General features: G+C 45.6%; 2 protein-coding genes and 2 pseudogenes across 2 annotated transcripts, besides 8 other annotated features; all 4 read left to right on the top strand.

Annotated features, from left to right (window-relative positions):
- Nucleotides 1-1,524: 1,524 nt before the first annotated feature.
- Tb11.v4.0041 lies at nucleotides 1,525-3,012 on the top strand (annotated as a pseudogene).
- Nucleotides 2,993-3,022: a sequence feature (AT_rich).
- A 123-nt stretch (nucleotides 3,023-3,145) lies between these two features.
- Nucleotides 3,146-3,224: a microsatellite.
- Nucleotides 3,225-3,973: 749 nt separating this feature from the next.
- Nucleotides 3,974-4,002: a sequence feature (AT_rich).
- Nucleotides 4,003-4,133: 131 nt separating this feature from the next.
- Tb11.v4.0040 (variant surface glycoprotein) lies at nucleotides 4,134-5,615 on the top strand (the record flags this gene model as incomplete). The annotated part of the gene is made up of 1 exon (XM_824700.1): nucleotides 4,134-5,615. One exon carries the CDS (start codon nucleotides 4,134-4,136, stop codon nucleotides 5,613-5,615), a length of 1,482 nt encoding a protein of 493 aa, XP_829793.1.
- Nucleotides 5,616-6,180: 565 nt separating this feature from the next.
- Nucleotides 6,181-6,411: a repeat region.
- Nucleotides 6,181-11,433: a repeat region.
- Nucleotides 11,185-11,433: a repeat region.
- Nucleotides 11,415-12,623, top strand: Tb11.v4.0039 (annotated as a pseudogene).
- A 1,930-nt stretch (nucleotides 12,624-14,553) lies between these two features.
- Nucleotides 14,554-16,098, top strand: Tb11.v4.0038 (variant surface glycoprotein; the record flags this gene model as incomplete). The annotated part of the gene is made up of 1 exon (XM_824699.1): nucleotides 14,554-16,098. One exon carries the CDS (start codon nucleotides 14,554-14,556, stop codon nucleotides 16,096-16,098), a length of 1,545 nt encoding a protein of 514 aa, XP_829792.1.
- A 13-nt stretch (nucleotides 16,099-16,111) lies between these two features.
- Nucleotides 16,112-16,143: a sequence feature (AT_rich).
- Nucleotides 16,144-16,319: 176 nt separating this feature from the next.
- Nucleotides 16,320-16,356: a microsatellite.
- Nucleotides 16,357-16,392: the final 36 nt, after the last annotated feature.

Genomic DNA, 16,392 nt, shown 5'->3' with positions numbered 1-16,392 from the left:
AATTGTGGCCTGTGCGTGTATAGAAACAAGGTGTTAGTGTTAGCAAAATTATTACTATTATTAATTTGAGTCTTTTATACATATTAGTTAGGTTTATAATAATAATAGGAAAGTTTTGTGAGTGTGTATATACGAATATTATAATAAGAGCGGTGGTGGAAAACAACTGGAAGCACAAAGTTGAAGCACTTAGAACAACATCGAGGTGTACTGTGAGTATGTGTGTCAGCTGTTGAGTGGGAAGTGAAGGCATGAGAAGAATTTGAAAGAAAGAGTAGAGTAAAGGTGGAGGAGATAGCATATGCGCATTTTCCAACATAAAACATGAAGCTTCCCAAAATCACACATATGGAGCTGATGGAGGTATGAAAAAATATTTAGAGTTAAAACAAGTGTTCAGACAAAATCGAGTCACTACGTTATTTTCAGAACTAGAAATAGTAAACGATAAAGGAAAGAAAATGCAGAGTGAAGTAACAGGATGAGCTGTAGTGTAGCGGAGAAGTAATACGGAAGGATGTTGTGCTCTACATTTTCCCCAAAGATGGAGAGATTCAACAGCGGAGATGTTGACAACTGTAGTTTGTTAATGTGATGGCGGGCCATAATGTCCAGAAACGAAGAAGCTAACGCATAAAAGTGTTGTGTAAATACGAGGTAACGTCTAATTTATCCTTCCATCAGATATTGTAATAATGTATACCATTTATGGAACACAATATAATTTAGTCATGTGGGACATTTTATAACGGAAATATAAATGGATTACAGTGCAGAGAAAAAGAGGAAAGAGAACTCGGACAATGCTTTGAATTGCTCATATATGCAGTTTCTGGCGAACTTTGTATGAAGTGCAGAGTGTTGAAAATTGCACTCTATCCGCGCTCCATTGATACAGAGAATAGACGCTCCAGCCTTTCAATTAACAACTAATTAACGTTAAAATATACCCTGATACGGCAGTAAAGGACTGTAACAACAAATTAAAAGAGAATCACTGCAAAAAGGGCCCCGGTGATCGACAAGGAAGCTAAAGAGGCAAAAAACAGTCAGAGAGGCTGCGTGAAATACTCAAGCTCATTCGTAAAGACAAAGCGTCACTGTTATATAGTTATTGATGATACATCAACACAACACGAGTTGAGACACATTAGAGGAACACACCAAACATAAATTTTACTTGTTTCACATATAAATGTGGGGTGATATTGGTTGAGTTTTAAAATGGAGATTCTGTGTCTTAACTTATTTCCATTTTTTTCACGTTTTAAACCTCCAGCAAAGCAAACACTAAGAACCTCGAGCGCATAGCAGTAGAATACGAAACCAGCAAAGAACCAACAACCGAGGTAATTGAATAAGGTAAGTAAGCCAGCGGCTTTGGTGGCCTTACAGAAACCGTAGCACGGAAAGTCGGAGCAACGTTTCTTCTAAAATTGTCTGCTCTAAGACAGAGGAATAAGACCGAAATCCAAAGCTTAAAACATGGATAAGCCGCTAGACAGCAAAATTTCCTGAAAATCGCCTTCGTCACGCTGATTTTTTCTGATGCATCGATCACAAGGTTCAGAAACTGCTGCAAAAGCGGAAACGAATGGCTGCCAAAAAATCAAGTTCCTAGAGCACATCGAAACGAACTTCCAAGCGCGGCTAAGCGCCGCAGATTAGCGCGCCAGAGAATTGCAGCAGGAAGCAGTGGCGTAGCAAGCGGCGGCATGTCTGGCCAGCAGTGGAAAAAATAAAATCATGCGGACCGCTCTCGCGGCGGCAGCGACAAGACGGGAGAACAGGCTACAACAAGATGTCAGCGACAAGGAACCAAATCTACAATCGACGATAAACAGAGTACATGTCAGAATCGCACAGCTTAAAGCAGCGAGTGGTCTGCAGTTTTCACCAACGTCAAAGCTGACCCATGCGAGCAGCGTACCAAGCGGTTCTAACATCGGAGGAGCGGCAGGTAAACTCTGCACGGTAACAATCAGCCGGAAAGCACCCATACCACACAATTGCGCCGATGAACCCTCAACCGATGCAAAAAAAAGAGAATGCGGACAAATCACCAACACTGACGCACTTCGTAGCAGTAAAAGATGAAGGCTTCAGGCAAACAGGGCTGAGAGCCAAGATTTTTACGATAGGGAAATTCGGCACCGCAATAACCCCACAAACGCCAGACAACGCGGCATACGCGCAAACCGGCGCGGCGGACATCAGCAGGGTCGAAGACGGCCTGTTGCTATAACCGCTAACGAGAACGGCGGCCTGGGACACTGTCAGCCGTTTAGAACTCAGACCAACCGGCGCTGGCGTGGCTTGCTAGCACGACGAAACCAAAGACAAACAATCGTATGTCAGCCAAAAAGCATCAGCCTTCGCAATATGCACAGGCAAGATCATAACCTTAAATCTACTAGACAAGTTATCCACCAAAAATTAGGGGACCTACACAGAGAAGTAGATGTTGCAACGGCGGCGTTTCTAATAACAGCTCGGCCACAAGAATCAGCACTTCAAAGTAAAGCCTTGAAGAAAGCTGTCTAGGAGCTCCTGGGCTCCACCGATGGTACAGTGAATGAAAGATTTTTAAAAGAGCTGGAAGACAACAAGATGGACTTCTAAATCAGCAGTAAAAAAATTAGCAGCGGTTTAATCTCATTAAGTACATGCAGAGACTACGCTTGGGCAATGGGGTTTTTTTTAGGAGACTAATACAGAAAAGAGAAAGCGCAGAATAAATTTGAATCAAACGCAAAAAAAACACGGACAAAGAACAAGGAATGCAAGGAATGAATAGACGAAACTAAATGCAACGAAAAGGATGGCTGTGAATTCAAAGATGGGGAGTGCAAGGCTAAAGTGGAAGGGACAACGGGGACAACAGGTAAAACAAACACCACAGGAAGTAATTCGTTTGTAATTAATGAGGTGCATCTTTTGCTTGCAGTTTTGCTTAGATGATAAAAAATGTGTTAAATTTTGCTTTTTTGAGAAATTTAAAAGTATTAAAAAATTATAATTTCAGTAAAATTCGTATGATAGTATCCTATGGGTGCAAATTAATATGGTAATAGTCATGAAAAATGAACGGTTTTTTATTTTATTCAATTCATTTTTCATGACTATTAAAATAAAATTGGGATAAAATAGTAATAATAATAATAATAATAATAATAATAATAATAATAATAATAATAATAATAATAATAATGATAATGATAATAGGAGTTTGTTGTGAGAGTGTATATACAAATATAATAAATTCAGTAGGGAAGGTAACACTGCAGCTGAATGTCGAAACGACAAGCTGAATGATCAGTAAACAACGAAGATGAGTAACTAATACTATGTGGAACACCAGGTGCAAGGACTATTAGGGACGATGCCGCAGAGTAACACAGAGGAAAATATATATGAAATTTGTGAGGTGTCAAGTATAATCTTTGAAGTGGGAGTAATGAGGGCGGAGGCTGCAGTGTGAAAGTAAGGCGACGGAGCTCCGCTAATTGTAGCGAGTTAAGCGACAGGTAAAAAAAGGGGACATATAAGGCAACCGCAGAACTTGCAAAAACTCGGCAAAGAAGATAATAATACATGAGGATATTGTGCCTCAAATTTCACTTACAAATTGACAAATTTCATTGGCGAGATAATGATAATAACTGCGGTTTTTAATCAGGCGTCAGTACAAACGTTAAAAAGCGGACAGCAGAGCCACAGGCACTCAGCACATACTCTGTAAGTCTGGTTAAGGTTGAAACAGCAAGACAAGGTGGAGTAAAAAATTCGGGGGTTTAAGCGGGGGCTTATGGGTAAGTTAAAACATTATTGAGAATGTACAAAAGGAAGGGTAGTAGATCGGCAATATGTGAGTGTTTGTTCAAACTCAAGCGACAAGCGGCGTGTATACAGGGAAAAGCAAAAAATGACGGAAATGTGTAGCTAACGAAGCAAAGTGGATGTCAAATAGCTGTTTTTATATATTTTTATTCTTTTAATATACATTTCGGAAACAAACGGCGTACCTAATGGTTCACGGCATGCGCAGGCCAGCCGCAAGTCTTTTTACTTGAAGGGCAAAACTAACAGCAAATACAAGCAAGCGAAAAAAATAACAGCCCGACACGACCGACATGAAGCCGCACCAGGCGATGGTAGCAACTGCGCTAGTGCTCGGTATAGCGACCAGGCGCGGTGCAGCAACAGGCGGCAACGGCATCTCAGCAGCGGCGTGGAAGCCCCTTTGCGACATTTCAGCGACGCTGGCAGGCCTGACTCAGAAAGTACGAGCCGACGTCAGTAGCAAGCTCGACCAGTTACATAACCAAGCGGTGGCCGACTTAAAGTTGCGCATATACGTAGCCAGGCAGCCGGCGCAACAAGCACTGGAGCTCTTTCCAATTCTGCTAGCTCAAGACGAACTACAAGGGACCTCTATCGCGGACCTTAAAGATGGCGTAGACAAGGCAATCAAGTCAACTGCGCACTCAAATTTCCTTCACGGCGGAATAACTGAATTTCTAACAATAGCAGCACAAGCTCATTCGTCCAGCGGTACGCACGGCTGTCTTATAGAGGCCGGGACGGGCGACGCAACCCAAGGGGCGGCCAACCTCGGGCAATGCAAGCTGGCTGTTACGGAAGGAGCGACAGAACCGCCCCAAGACTACGGCCACACGCCAGAAGCGCTTTTCAAAGCCGCTAGAATAACCGGCGCCGCCGGCGGCCACACAGACGCTAGCAAAAACTGCGCCCTAACGAAAGGGCAAACCGGCGGCGGCGGTATCACCAACGGCGGACAGACAGCCGCGGCCGTACCTTACGCCGGGGGTTTCTTTGAACTGCCGCCAAACGGCGCCGACCTTTCAACCAAAGACCTACAAACCTTCGACAAACAGGCAACCTCAAACACACCGGTGCTTTACTTTAACGCCAGAAAGGCACTGGCTGAACACCTGCAGAGCAGAATGCTACAGCTCAGCACGCAAGAAAAAACAGAAATTAGCAACTTGAAAAGAAGTAAGCGAACGAAAGCCGCAGTGCACGACAGCCTGCTCAACAACACCGACGACTACAGCGACGTCAGCCACAAAACTGCAGCGGAAAACACAATTACCAATACGTACGGCGCAACGAAAAAACATGACCTAGCCAAATTGTGGGCCACAATTGACAGCAACTCAATACCCAATAGCCTATTCACAGACCAAAAAGACGGAAACACAGAACTCGGTAAGATAAAAGAGCTTAGGCAACTAAACCTAATATTAACGCACTATGAGAGACAAAGAGTTCAGGAGCTAGCTGCGAAGGGCAAGGAATTACAAAAGGCAACGGAAAATTCTAAGTGCAAAGTTCCAAGTGTGCAAGACAAGGAGAAAGTTTGCAATGCAGCAGGAGATGACCAAGAAGCATGCGAAAAACTAAAGGATAAGGAGTGCGTTTTCAACAAAGATGGCGAGAAGGACAAAAAGTGTACATTGATCAAGGAAAGAAAACAAGCACTAGAAAAAGCAAACCAAGAAGATAAAGATGGAAAAACAAACAACACAGGAAGCAATTTTCTTTTAATTAATAATGCCCCTTTTTTGCTTGCATTTTTTATTATAGTATAACACTTTAAAGAATTATTTTTAAAAGATTTTTGCTAAATTATATGAAAATTGTGGAAACTATGAAAGTTTTCGTTTTTGAAAGAACTTTCTAAAATTACTCACACTTGATAAATATCAATAGTTTTTCATATAAAGTGTAAATTAGAAAACATTTTCGAACATGACTTATTTTCCTTGTGGATATTGTGTAGCGTTATAATAATATAGTAACCGTAATAATTAGAGGAGCGTGTTTTCATTACATATTAATATAATTATAAAAGAAGCAGGAGAAATCGAATGATAGAACAAAAAAGCACGTAAACAACAGTGAACTCGTAACAATCTTAATTTAGTGATAACGATTAACATAAAAACAGGAATGTTTATTGATTATATGCAATTTTAAACGCTCAAATGGAAAAATGATCATAATAACAATAAGCATACATGCTGTAAGTATTACGAAACAGATCACAACGGCAACCGAGCGTATGTACCTACAAAATCTACCGGTAAAACGATCTCTACATCACCGACGGAAAAAACACAAAATAAAAAAGGAAAAGACGAAGACACAGAAATATTTTTCAAATTTTCTTCGTGCCTTCGTGGGAGTTTCCCCCCACTGGCGCGGCCATCAGCCATCACCGTAGAGCCCTGAGATGCTATCGGTCTGGCGACTGTGGCAGAGTCTCCCTTTTTTATTCAGCCTAACACACTCTCTATAATTTTTTGTTGTAGCTCCGCAGTTGAACGGAATACAGCAGATGGGGCGAGAAACCCCCCACCCCGGACTCTCCAAAAGATGTGAATTAGCAATCCTTTTATTTTGATTTTTGTTATTCGTTTATTATTCTCTCTCCCTCTTTCTGTTTCTGTTGCTTGTTGACTGCATACCCTCTCTGTCTCTGAGGGTGTCTGGACTATTCCTGCGTCCGGTGCTTTTCCTGCTGGCTCCACACTCGGCAATAAGGGGGGAAGTTGCAGAAGGGAGAGTGGGTTGTATGACTGTTACCTTAGGTGAGGACTTCACCTGCGGCCGGCTCCGTTCAACCGCAATGAGAAACTGCGCCAGCCTTTTAGAGAAACATACATCCTGCACACACTCACATTCTACCGCAAACCTGACACGTAACTCCTTCAAACCGGGACAGCTCATCAAGTGCAGCGACGTTTCTTCGCATTCGCCGCGTTGGCTGGTAACAGCGCGCTCTACCTTCATACCGTGCATCTTCTTTTGATGTAGGGTGAGGCCAGTTTTGCTAGCACACTGCCTTCCGCATGTCGGGCACACCAAGATGGATGCGTTTGTATGCGGGGAATCAGTGGCACACAATTTTGTGCTTTTGCTGCATTTAAGCTCCACTCCCTCACCTTTGTGGAAAGCCTTACAGTGTCGGATGAGGGAGTCCCTGCAACTGAGCACTTTTTGGCACACACCACACTGCACCTCGCCTTTCCCCGGGACGTCAACGTTTCCCTCACGGGCACGCTTACGAGGGAATTGCACCAACACCACGGTACCGTCCTCCGTCACCATGCCCTTATGTTTGAATTTCTTGTGTAGTGACAGGGAAGAACGTGTACCGAAGCTCGGCTCGCACAGGTCACATTGAAACGGCAGCTTCCGTGTATCCTGAGAGGCTAGCGCTGCTGGAGCTCTACCATCTCCTTGCAATGAGTCTTCGTTCTCTCGACCCCTTTTCACGCGGCAACTACCGCTGCCTATGCCATGTATTGTTCTAAGGTGGTGTAATAGTCGGCCTGGCACTGCGAATTTGGAGGCACAGAGGGTACAATGAAGCACCTGCGGTCTTATCAGGACTCGTGTGCTCGATGGTAGAGGAACGATCGCCACCACTGGAGGGGGCTCCGGGGGGATGTCCACTGCAGGTGTTGCATCGCCGTATTTGATTCTCCGGAGGGCATCAGCTCGCACAAAGCCATGTTTGTTTACCATGTGCGTTACAGCACTCGAGCGGCATTGGTATGTGGCATCACATTCCGTACATTTGGTCGGTTCGGAGGTTCTCTGAAGAGTGCGTGTCGCAACAGGTAGGGCTGTTTGTATTGTTGGCCCTATCTCTGCATGTTGCGGGTTGCACCATCGGCACTGTGGAGGCACACTCGGGTTGATCTTTCGCAACATCCAGCCATAGTGTCTTGAGGACCCAACCCGAAAGCGTGCCAGTGCCGTTTCTTCCTCCCTCGTCAGTTCTTCTTTCTTAGGTTTTGTTGGAAAGTGGTTGCCCGTGATACCAAACCTATGAGTGTTCTCATAGACTTCTTCCGACCTAAGCACTCGCTTCGCATAAGCAATGATGTTGGGGATCCATGTGTCTCGCAACTGTGGTAAATCTGCGGCCTTTTTGGCCATTTCGTCACAAACCTCATTCCGTTTCACGCCACAATGGCCAAACACAAATTGCAGTCGGATACGTATCTTCCTTCTCTGAACTTGAAACAGAAGCCTCCATAGTCGTCTTAGAATTGGGTCCGTTACGGCTAGGGGGCCTGTCTGCAGTGCTGTTAACATTGACAGCGAGTCAGAGAAGATGGACAACCTGCTCGTTGTGCTTCTGTATGCCGGAAGCCATTTCAGCAGCCGTTGCAGTCCTATCTCTAATGCTACGCATTCCGCTCTGTAACTGCATGAGAGTTCCCCTGCTCCGGTTTTGGGTGCGCAAATCAGCGTGTTGCTTCTGTAGAGCAGGGCAGTTGCTCCGGACTTCTCACCGAGGGACACGGATCCATCAGTCCACAATTCGTAGTGCTCTCGCCGCGGTGGCTCCTTCCCCCTCCGTGCAAAATGCCGTTCAATCCACTTTTCGGAAGCCTCCCTTTTGACATCGTCAGGGTCATCAGCGCACACAGGCTTTATCTGCGTGTGAAATATCGGTCGGCAGCTGTGGCGGAGCGTCGATGTCTCTAGTGGGTGCTCGCGTGGCTCAATGCGGAGTTGGGGATAGGACCGCATGATGCGGGAATGTAGGGCTCTGACTGGGTGTTTGCTGTGGTATACTTCTTCAGCACTGCGCCGCAAACATCCGCCTCGTGACTCACACATCAGCATGAATTTCATGCTGCGCACAAGAGTGGTCGTCTTGAGTGGCAGGAGGTTTGCTTCCAGCAGAGAGTCCTCTTTGCGCGTCCCATGCGGTATGCCGGCTATGATGTGACTGGCTTTGTGTTGTGCTGATACAAGGAGGTCGCGACTTCGTTCCGAAGCGTCCCAGTACCATACCTCAATGCCATACATGGTGTGTGCCTGTACGAGTGCTAGATAAAAAGCTCTCAGTACTTGTCGTCTTGGCCCCCATGTAGAAGCTGAGATGGCTGCTATCTGCAGTAGTCTGAAATCCATCTTGCGTCTCGTCTCGGCCGCATGTGTTGCCATCCCCTGCAGACACTGGAATGTTACTCCTAGAAGCTTCGGTGTCCTGTCAGCTCCTATTCTTTCGCCGTCCAGTTGTAATGTAAGGGGGTGACGCTCTATACACCCGAAGAGTGTGCACTTTGTTTTCGCTACGTTGACAGACATGAAGTACTCTTTTGACCACTGTAACACCACGTTTAGGCCGCATTGCAGCGTGTGGTTGATGACATCCCTCTCTGTGTGCCTCGCAAGTAGCGTCAGGTCGTCTGCAAAGAATCCGTGCTGCAGTAACGGCACTTCTGCAAGGCGTTGGCTCAACGAGTTCATGACAATAATGAACATGATTGGGCCAAGGACAGTTCCTTGTGGCACTCCTCGCTCAAATGTTCTGCTTCTGGAAAGCTTCTCCTTGAATCTCACTCTGCCAGTTCGGTTACTCAGAAATGATACGCACCACTTCACAATGTGGGGTGATACCTTCATTCTGTGCATTTCCCTCGCAATTTTGTCGTGGTCTACTGTATCGAATGCCTTCTCGTAGTCGACAAATACAGCACCCGTACGAGATTGGTGCGTGGGACGGCGGAGGGCAGCGCGGACGTGCAGGAGTTGTTCGAGCGTTGAGCAACCGGGGCGAAAGCCTGATTGCTGCGGCGTCAGCTGGGACTCAACAGTGTCTCTAAGTCTCGCGGCAATTATGCGCTCCATGACTTTGCAGAGACAGCTCGTGAGCGTCACAGGCCTGTAAGAATCGAGGTCCTCCGCCTTTTTTCCGGCCTTCAGGATGGGGATGATAACACCAGTCTTCCATGCAGGCGGCACGACTCCCGTTCGTAGGCTCTCATTGAATAGCCTCAGCACAACATTCAACGCTGTTCTACCGAGATGTTGTAGTGCCTCGTTGTATAAGCAATCATGTCCGGCTGCGGATCCACTCGGTAGCAGTTTGATCGATCTCTGTAGTTCAGCCATCGTGATGGGACTGAACTCACTCTCTATCGTCTTTATTGGTGCCGGTGTGTGTGAGTCGGGGTACCTTCTTGCGCGGGACGAGTACAGTTTAATGAACCTCTCAGCTTGACGGTAGTCCGTGATGGCCGCGTTATCAACAAGTACAGCCGGTGTGGTTAGTGGTCGTGGCGGATATACCTTCTTGACAATGTGCCAACTGCAGCGGTCTGACACCGCAAGTCTGGAGCATAGCGTGCTCCATCTCTTCTTTGTGGTACGGTCCAGGATCTGCTTACGCGTGGCTATAAACTTTTCCCTTCGGTGGGAGGGTCCGCATCCAGCGATCTCTTCATCGAGTTTCGCGAGCTCAGGTGTCCAATGTGGTGGCGTTGCTCTGCAGCCACGGGGGACGGAGACCTTCGTCGCAATGCGGATGGCGAAGCTCAATTTCTGTTCCAGGGTGTTGACGTTCTTCTCTCTATTAATTTTCCTGCAGAGCTCGTCAACCTTGAGACGGATATTCCTCCAGTCAGCTTTTAGCCATGCGTACATGGGCTTTCGAAGCCGCGGGCAACTCAGTGCATCTGTGTCGTCTCCAACGATAACGTCGAAAAATATGTGATGGTGATCGCTATCGGGAGAATACAGCGATGTCCACGTGTACACTGTGCAATTCCTTGACAGTGTCACATCAGGGGTGGACTCCCCGTGGTGGCGCGCGTACCTGGTGCACTCACCAGTGTTGCAGACCAGAAACTAATTGTCAATGCATCACTGTGTGAGGGTTTCACCCTTGGTATTTGGTGGGCTCGCGCGATCCCATGCCAACGCGTGTGCGTTAGCGTCTGCACCGATGAGCTGGGCACCGTCAGTTGTCAGAAGCGTATCTAGGTCAGTTGCCGTGAAGGTGTGTTTTGGTGGGATGTATGCCGACGTGACAGTCAGCGCCGTTCCACGTGCAAGGTGAATTGTTGCATGCACTTGTTCAATGCGACCAACAACGGCCATACCGGTCTCGACTGGTAGGTCCCCCCTCACTAGTATTGATACACCACCTCCTTTGCAGTTACGAGCTATTCCGTGATGTTGGTAGCCAGAAACGCTAAAGCAAGCCGCCTCTCCAGGCGTCATCCTTGTCTCGCTCAACAGACAAAAGGCGATCCGCTCATCAACAAGGGTTTTGTGGAGTGCTAATCTCTTTCCTTAAAATAGCCCGGCGCAGTTCCACTGCATCCCGCGCAACGACGGGCCGGGATTCTCTTCCACATCACCGGACAGCAGCATCTTAGTGCGGGTGACAATGCTGATGGCACGCTAGCCACGTGCCCAGGGACCGACAAATGAAGAACGGTGTCCCAGCAAGACGCTGCTGATCCCTGTGCTGTATGATGCCGTAGCCGGAGCACAGCAGTGTTCCTCATGAAAGGAACTCTGCTGGCTCTTGGCTTCCCCCGATGATACGGGGTACTGGACCCTGGCACCACGTTGAGGTGGCCGGCATCGCCAGGGGACCCTAGGCAAAATAGCCGGCGGAGAGCGATTTTCTGTGGCTAGCAGCAGTATAGCATTCATTCACCTGCGCAGGATCAGCAGCGGACGGCAAACCGGGCAAAGGCGGCGGCTGCCTTGCAACGAATATTGTATGCCTATGCGAAGGAAGCAAGGGTCAAACGGCAAACTTTTGTTTCTCAGCGGCATTAAGCGGCCTAACAACAGGAGGCACACAAACAGCTGCAGCCAACGACTGGAAAACAAAAATACACGGCGAATGCATCAAAAGCATCAATGAAAAGGACCCCGCGCTCACCGCACAAACAGTGGAAAATCAGATCAGCATAATCTTCGCCAGCCGAGGGAAAGGAGCGATAATCTCGGAAACGGCCCCTAACGCGCAAACACAATCGGGAAGCGTATCAAACACAATTCTGGTGGCACACGGACTGCACAACGGAGAACCAGACTGCGTTGATACTCAAAGTAATAGGGATGTAATAGGAGCGGCGAGCAAAGGCATCTGCGTCAACCACAAGAAGTTTCTGGGAAGCCAGACTGGCATACCTTTGGTGGAAGCGGCGCGGACAGTAGTCGCGAAGCTAGGTGAAATACATTATATAACGCAGAAAGCGACGGCGTTGGTAAGTGCAGCAAACGATCTGGAGCAACAAATGATAGTAGCTCTGATGCTGAGAAATTTGTTAGAACGAGCTCAAAGTTCAGTCGAAACAGCAGTCAACAAGCAACCAACAGCAGAAAAACAGAATAAATGCAAGGCTGCCACCAACAAAACAGCAGAAGGATGCACAGCCGCGGGCTGCGAATGTGACACCAAAAAATAGTGCATAGCTAAAACCGTAGAGAGCATCTGCAAGAACGGGTGGAAAAATAGAGACAGCAGGAGCATTTAGTTGTGCAAAGAAAGGCACTGATAAGACAGCTTGTGAAAATGACAAAAAAGGAGACAAACAAAATTGTGCATGGAGAAAGGAAAAATATGGTGAAGATGAAAAGGAAACAGAAAAGAACCGTAATGGTAGCTTTAATTTAAATAAGAAATTGGCTCTGAGTATGACTGCTACTTTTCTGGGCTTCATAGAATTTAAGAGTTCGAAGGATAATACGAATTTTCGCTTAATTTTTTTGAAATCTATGAAAAGTTCTATTTTGAGAGAATTTGCTAATTTTTTCTAAAATTTTATACAACTTACGATTTTTTAATTAAAGTATAAAAACTCGAGTTAAATATGCATAGTTATGACCTATGCATGTTACGTTGAATCTTGATAGGGCATGAAAAATTAGCGCTACTCTAATTTGGTGTATTTTGTTCATTTTGATTATGTCATTAAAATTAGGAGTAATTTGGGGTTATAATAACAAAGATAATGACAAAATGATAGAAGAGTGTTGTGAGTGTGTATATACGAATATAATAATAAGAGGAGTAAAAACTATATGAAAACACAAACCAGACACGCTTTATAGAATAGCAAGGTGGCGGTGTAGGTATGGCACTGTTTGGCAGAACAAAAATATTTTTAAAAGAGAGGCAGAGAAGAGGGAGAGAGGAAATAAACTATGCCCAGTTCAAACACAAAAAAACAGTCAACATAATGATAAAAAACGGTACTATGGATGTGATAATAAGATTTAGATATAGTCCAGTAAGCAAGGCTTATGGGATCTCTATATTAATTACAATGGTAGAGGCCACTGTCAACGCTAAATGGTTGGATTTTACATTTAGATTAAGAGTGGTATGTTTTGCAGTTGAGGTTCAAATCTTGTTGAAATTTAAAATTCTTCTTGGGCTTAAATCTTCTTTCATAAGTTTTTTTTAAATTTTCCTCATAATCCATTTAAATTTTAAAGTTTTATCAGCAAATGAAATATAGTTTATGTGGGCTTTATCTGGCTTTTCTGCACTTCGTGTGTTTATACTCAATATCTCATGACGGTAATGAGACAAATAACATAACAAATATGACAAAGAATAATAATAAGAAACATAGAGTATTTGTGGTTGCCGTTCAAACTCACGCAACACAAGGATGGTGTATCCTCATATTGAGTGCTAAACTAAGCCATGTTGAAATTATTTCAATTGCGATGGGAGGTTTGTATAAGCATGTTAAGAGGCCGCAGTTGATTATGGAATTTTTAGAAAACCAGAATGCAAGTGATGAGAATATTGTAATAACTGCAGATGGATCTGATGTTATTGTTAGTTAACAGAAGTCTGAGAATGCTGTGTAATAGTTTATGCAAAATACTGCGGAAAATGAAGAGAAGTTTAGTGAAGAGGATACAGTAAAAGAGAAGCATATTTCCCCTATTTTATTTATAGCAACTCCGGAGTGTTATGCTCCTCAGTTGAACTTGCTCATGAACTCAGATCACAAGGAGCATGTACAGAGATGTTTTTGGTTTTTTAATGTTGGTTACCAAAAAGAATATGATAAAAATTACCCCATTTACTAAAATCACCTCCTAGCGGAAAACCTTACCTTGGAGGTGGTAATATAATCGCAAGAGTTTGGGCATTTAAGAAATTTGAATATGCTTTTGGAGAATTGCTTAAAGGGAGCGAGGAGTGGTGGTCAGAGCAGAGTATCTATACGCCATTGCTAATATGGAGTGTTACACAGGAGGAAGCTGTTGGACAGAGATTTGTTTTGAAGAGAGGAATGATTGAATTGGATTATAAAGAGATATTTTTTACTATTCCCAGTAGTGGTGTGATTGGAGAAGCCCCATTCATTCATTTTCCCGGACAGCCTATTGCATGGGAGGAAAAAGCGAAGTTAATTGTGAAAAATCTTACTTGGTATAAAAGGTTGAAAGGAGGAGAATTTAATTCGAAGGATATGGGGAAAATAGAAACTTATGCAGTGTCCGGAGAGAATTGGCATTTTCGATATGAAAGAATTTGTGGGGACGCGTTTAAAGAAGGGTATTTGTTTAAAGCTAATAAAACGTGATAGATAAACAAAGACCTACACAAAGCAATGAAGAAAGGCAACCAAAAAACACCTTACTTATGCAGGCGCAAGAGCCACCAGCATATGTTGCAATCCTTGCCGACACAAGGTGTCTGCCATCAACCATCCGCACTAGGGCTAAACAAAGGAAATGATCAAAACAAGCTACCTTATCCGAGTATCTGCGATTGTCGCGACGCTAGCTTATCTGGCCAGCAGCGCCCCGGACGACGGCGAGCACGGCCACCTTTTCCGACAGCTGTGCGAGCTCGTCAACCTAGCAGAGCGACCAGCTCCGGCAAAAATCACAGATGCACAAGCGCAGGTTTCTTATCTGGCCATTGCGAAGCTCAACGCCTCCGTAGCACCGCAGAGTTGGCGCGACACAATCGCAAGCAAAACCGAGGGAGCGGCGCACAAACAACAGATCGCATCAGCACCCGCACAGCCAGCAGCTCCGGACCCCAGAGAAGAGTACTGGAAACAAGCAGCAGCCGCGGTCAAAGACAGCGATACAAGACGACAGATTTTACAGACCGCGGGACTGGCCGACGTAACGGAAGAACAGCTAGCAAACTACAGAAGGCAGCTAAACCCGATAGCGGAACACGCTTTTCAAGCGCTGCAACACGTCACACAACTAGCGACCGGTCCCGAAAAGGACAAAGCAAACGATGCACTCAAAGCGCTGAAGATCGCCGCCTACGGCCGTGACGATTTTACCCCCGCCGGTGCGAAAGACACCGACTGCAAAGGCCAGGGAGGCACCGGAACGACCAGACAATTGCTGTGCGGAGCCCCAAACACTGACGCCAAAGCAAACACAATAGCACAGTTTATGCTGTGCGTTTGCGGAGTCGACGGCACCGACAACAACAAGCTCTGCGAAAGCAGTCAGTCGTCAACGGCATTCAACCCGAGCAGCACACCGGAGCAAGTTCTAAAAGATCTTCTAAGCAAGTGCCCACAACCATCGCCCAAAACGCCAGCCACGGCAGCCGAAGTACAGGCAAAAGCAACAGCATTAATCAACGCATTCCAACAGAAAGGCAAAGACACTTACTACGGCTTTTACACCGGAACAGGTTGCTCAGGGAAATCGAACCAAGGCATCTGCGTGATGTACAAAGCAGGAACAAAGCAGGAACTGGAAACTCTAGCAACTCACCCATGGCTAAGCCAACTGCAGACAGCAGCCAAGCTGCTACATGAACACGAACAAGCTCTGTCGAAACTAGCAGCCGTGGAGCAGACCATAGCGGCAGCGGCGAAAACAGCCTACGCACTAAAATCGGCAGCCATCACCGATGAAAGACACAGCCCAGCCTCGGAACAAAAGCAGCAAGCAGACAAGACCGAGGAAAAACAGCCGACAAACAGCAACTGCAGCGACACAGCAAAGAAAACCGCAACAGAATGCAAAAGCCTTGGCTGCGAACATGACGAAAAGGAAAACGAGTGCAAACCTAAAGCAGGAACAGAAAACACAGCAGCAGCAGCAGGAGGGGCAGAAGACCCTAATTGTGGCCAGTATACGGACCCCGACACATGCGCCAAGGCCCCAGGAAAAAAGAAGGAGGGCAAAAACGCTGTTTGCGGTTGGATTGAAGGAAAGTGCCAGGATTCCTCTATTCTCCTAAACAAGAAATTCGCCCTCAGCATTGTTTCTGCTGCATTTGTGGCCTTGCTTTTTTAAATTTTTCCCCCTCAATTTTTTTTTTTAATTTTTCTAAAATTTTTTGCTACTTGAAAACTTCTGACATATTTTAACACCTTTAATTTAACCGAAAAAATCGAACTGTTTTTGTAAATTGACTGTCTGATTCTGTAATTTTTTTGATTTTCTGATAACTTAATTTGTTTTTTCTTTTCCCGTTTTTTTTTGAGTTTTTGTGGAAGTTGGGGGTAGGTAGGAATGGTTAGGGTTAGGGTTAGGGTTACTTGGTTAGGGTTACATTTTTTTTACGCAGCTCTTCCGTATTGGATTGCT

Source organism: Trypanosoma brucei, assembly GCF_000002445.2.
Source record: "Trypanosoma brucei brucei TREU927 chromosome 11 chr11_scaffold01 genomic scaffold, whole genome shotgun sequence".
NCBI classification, from domain to species: domain Eukaryota; phylum Euglenozoa; class Kinetoplastea; order Trypanosomatida; family Trypanosomatidae; genus Trypanosoma; species Trypanosoma brucei.
Note: the sequence above shows the minus strand (reverse complement) of the source record. Positions and strands in the feature narration are given on the sequence as shown.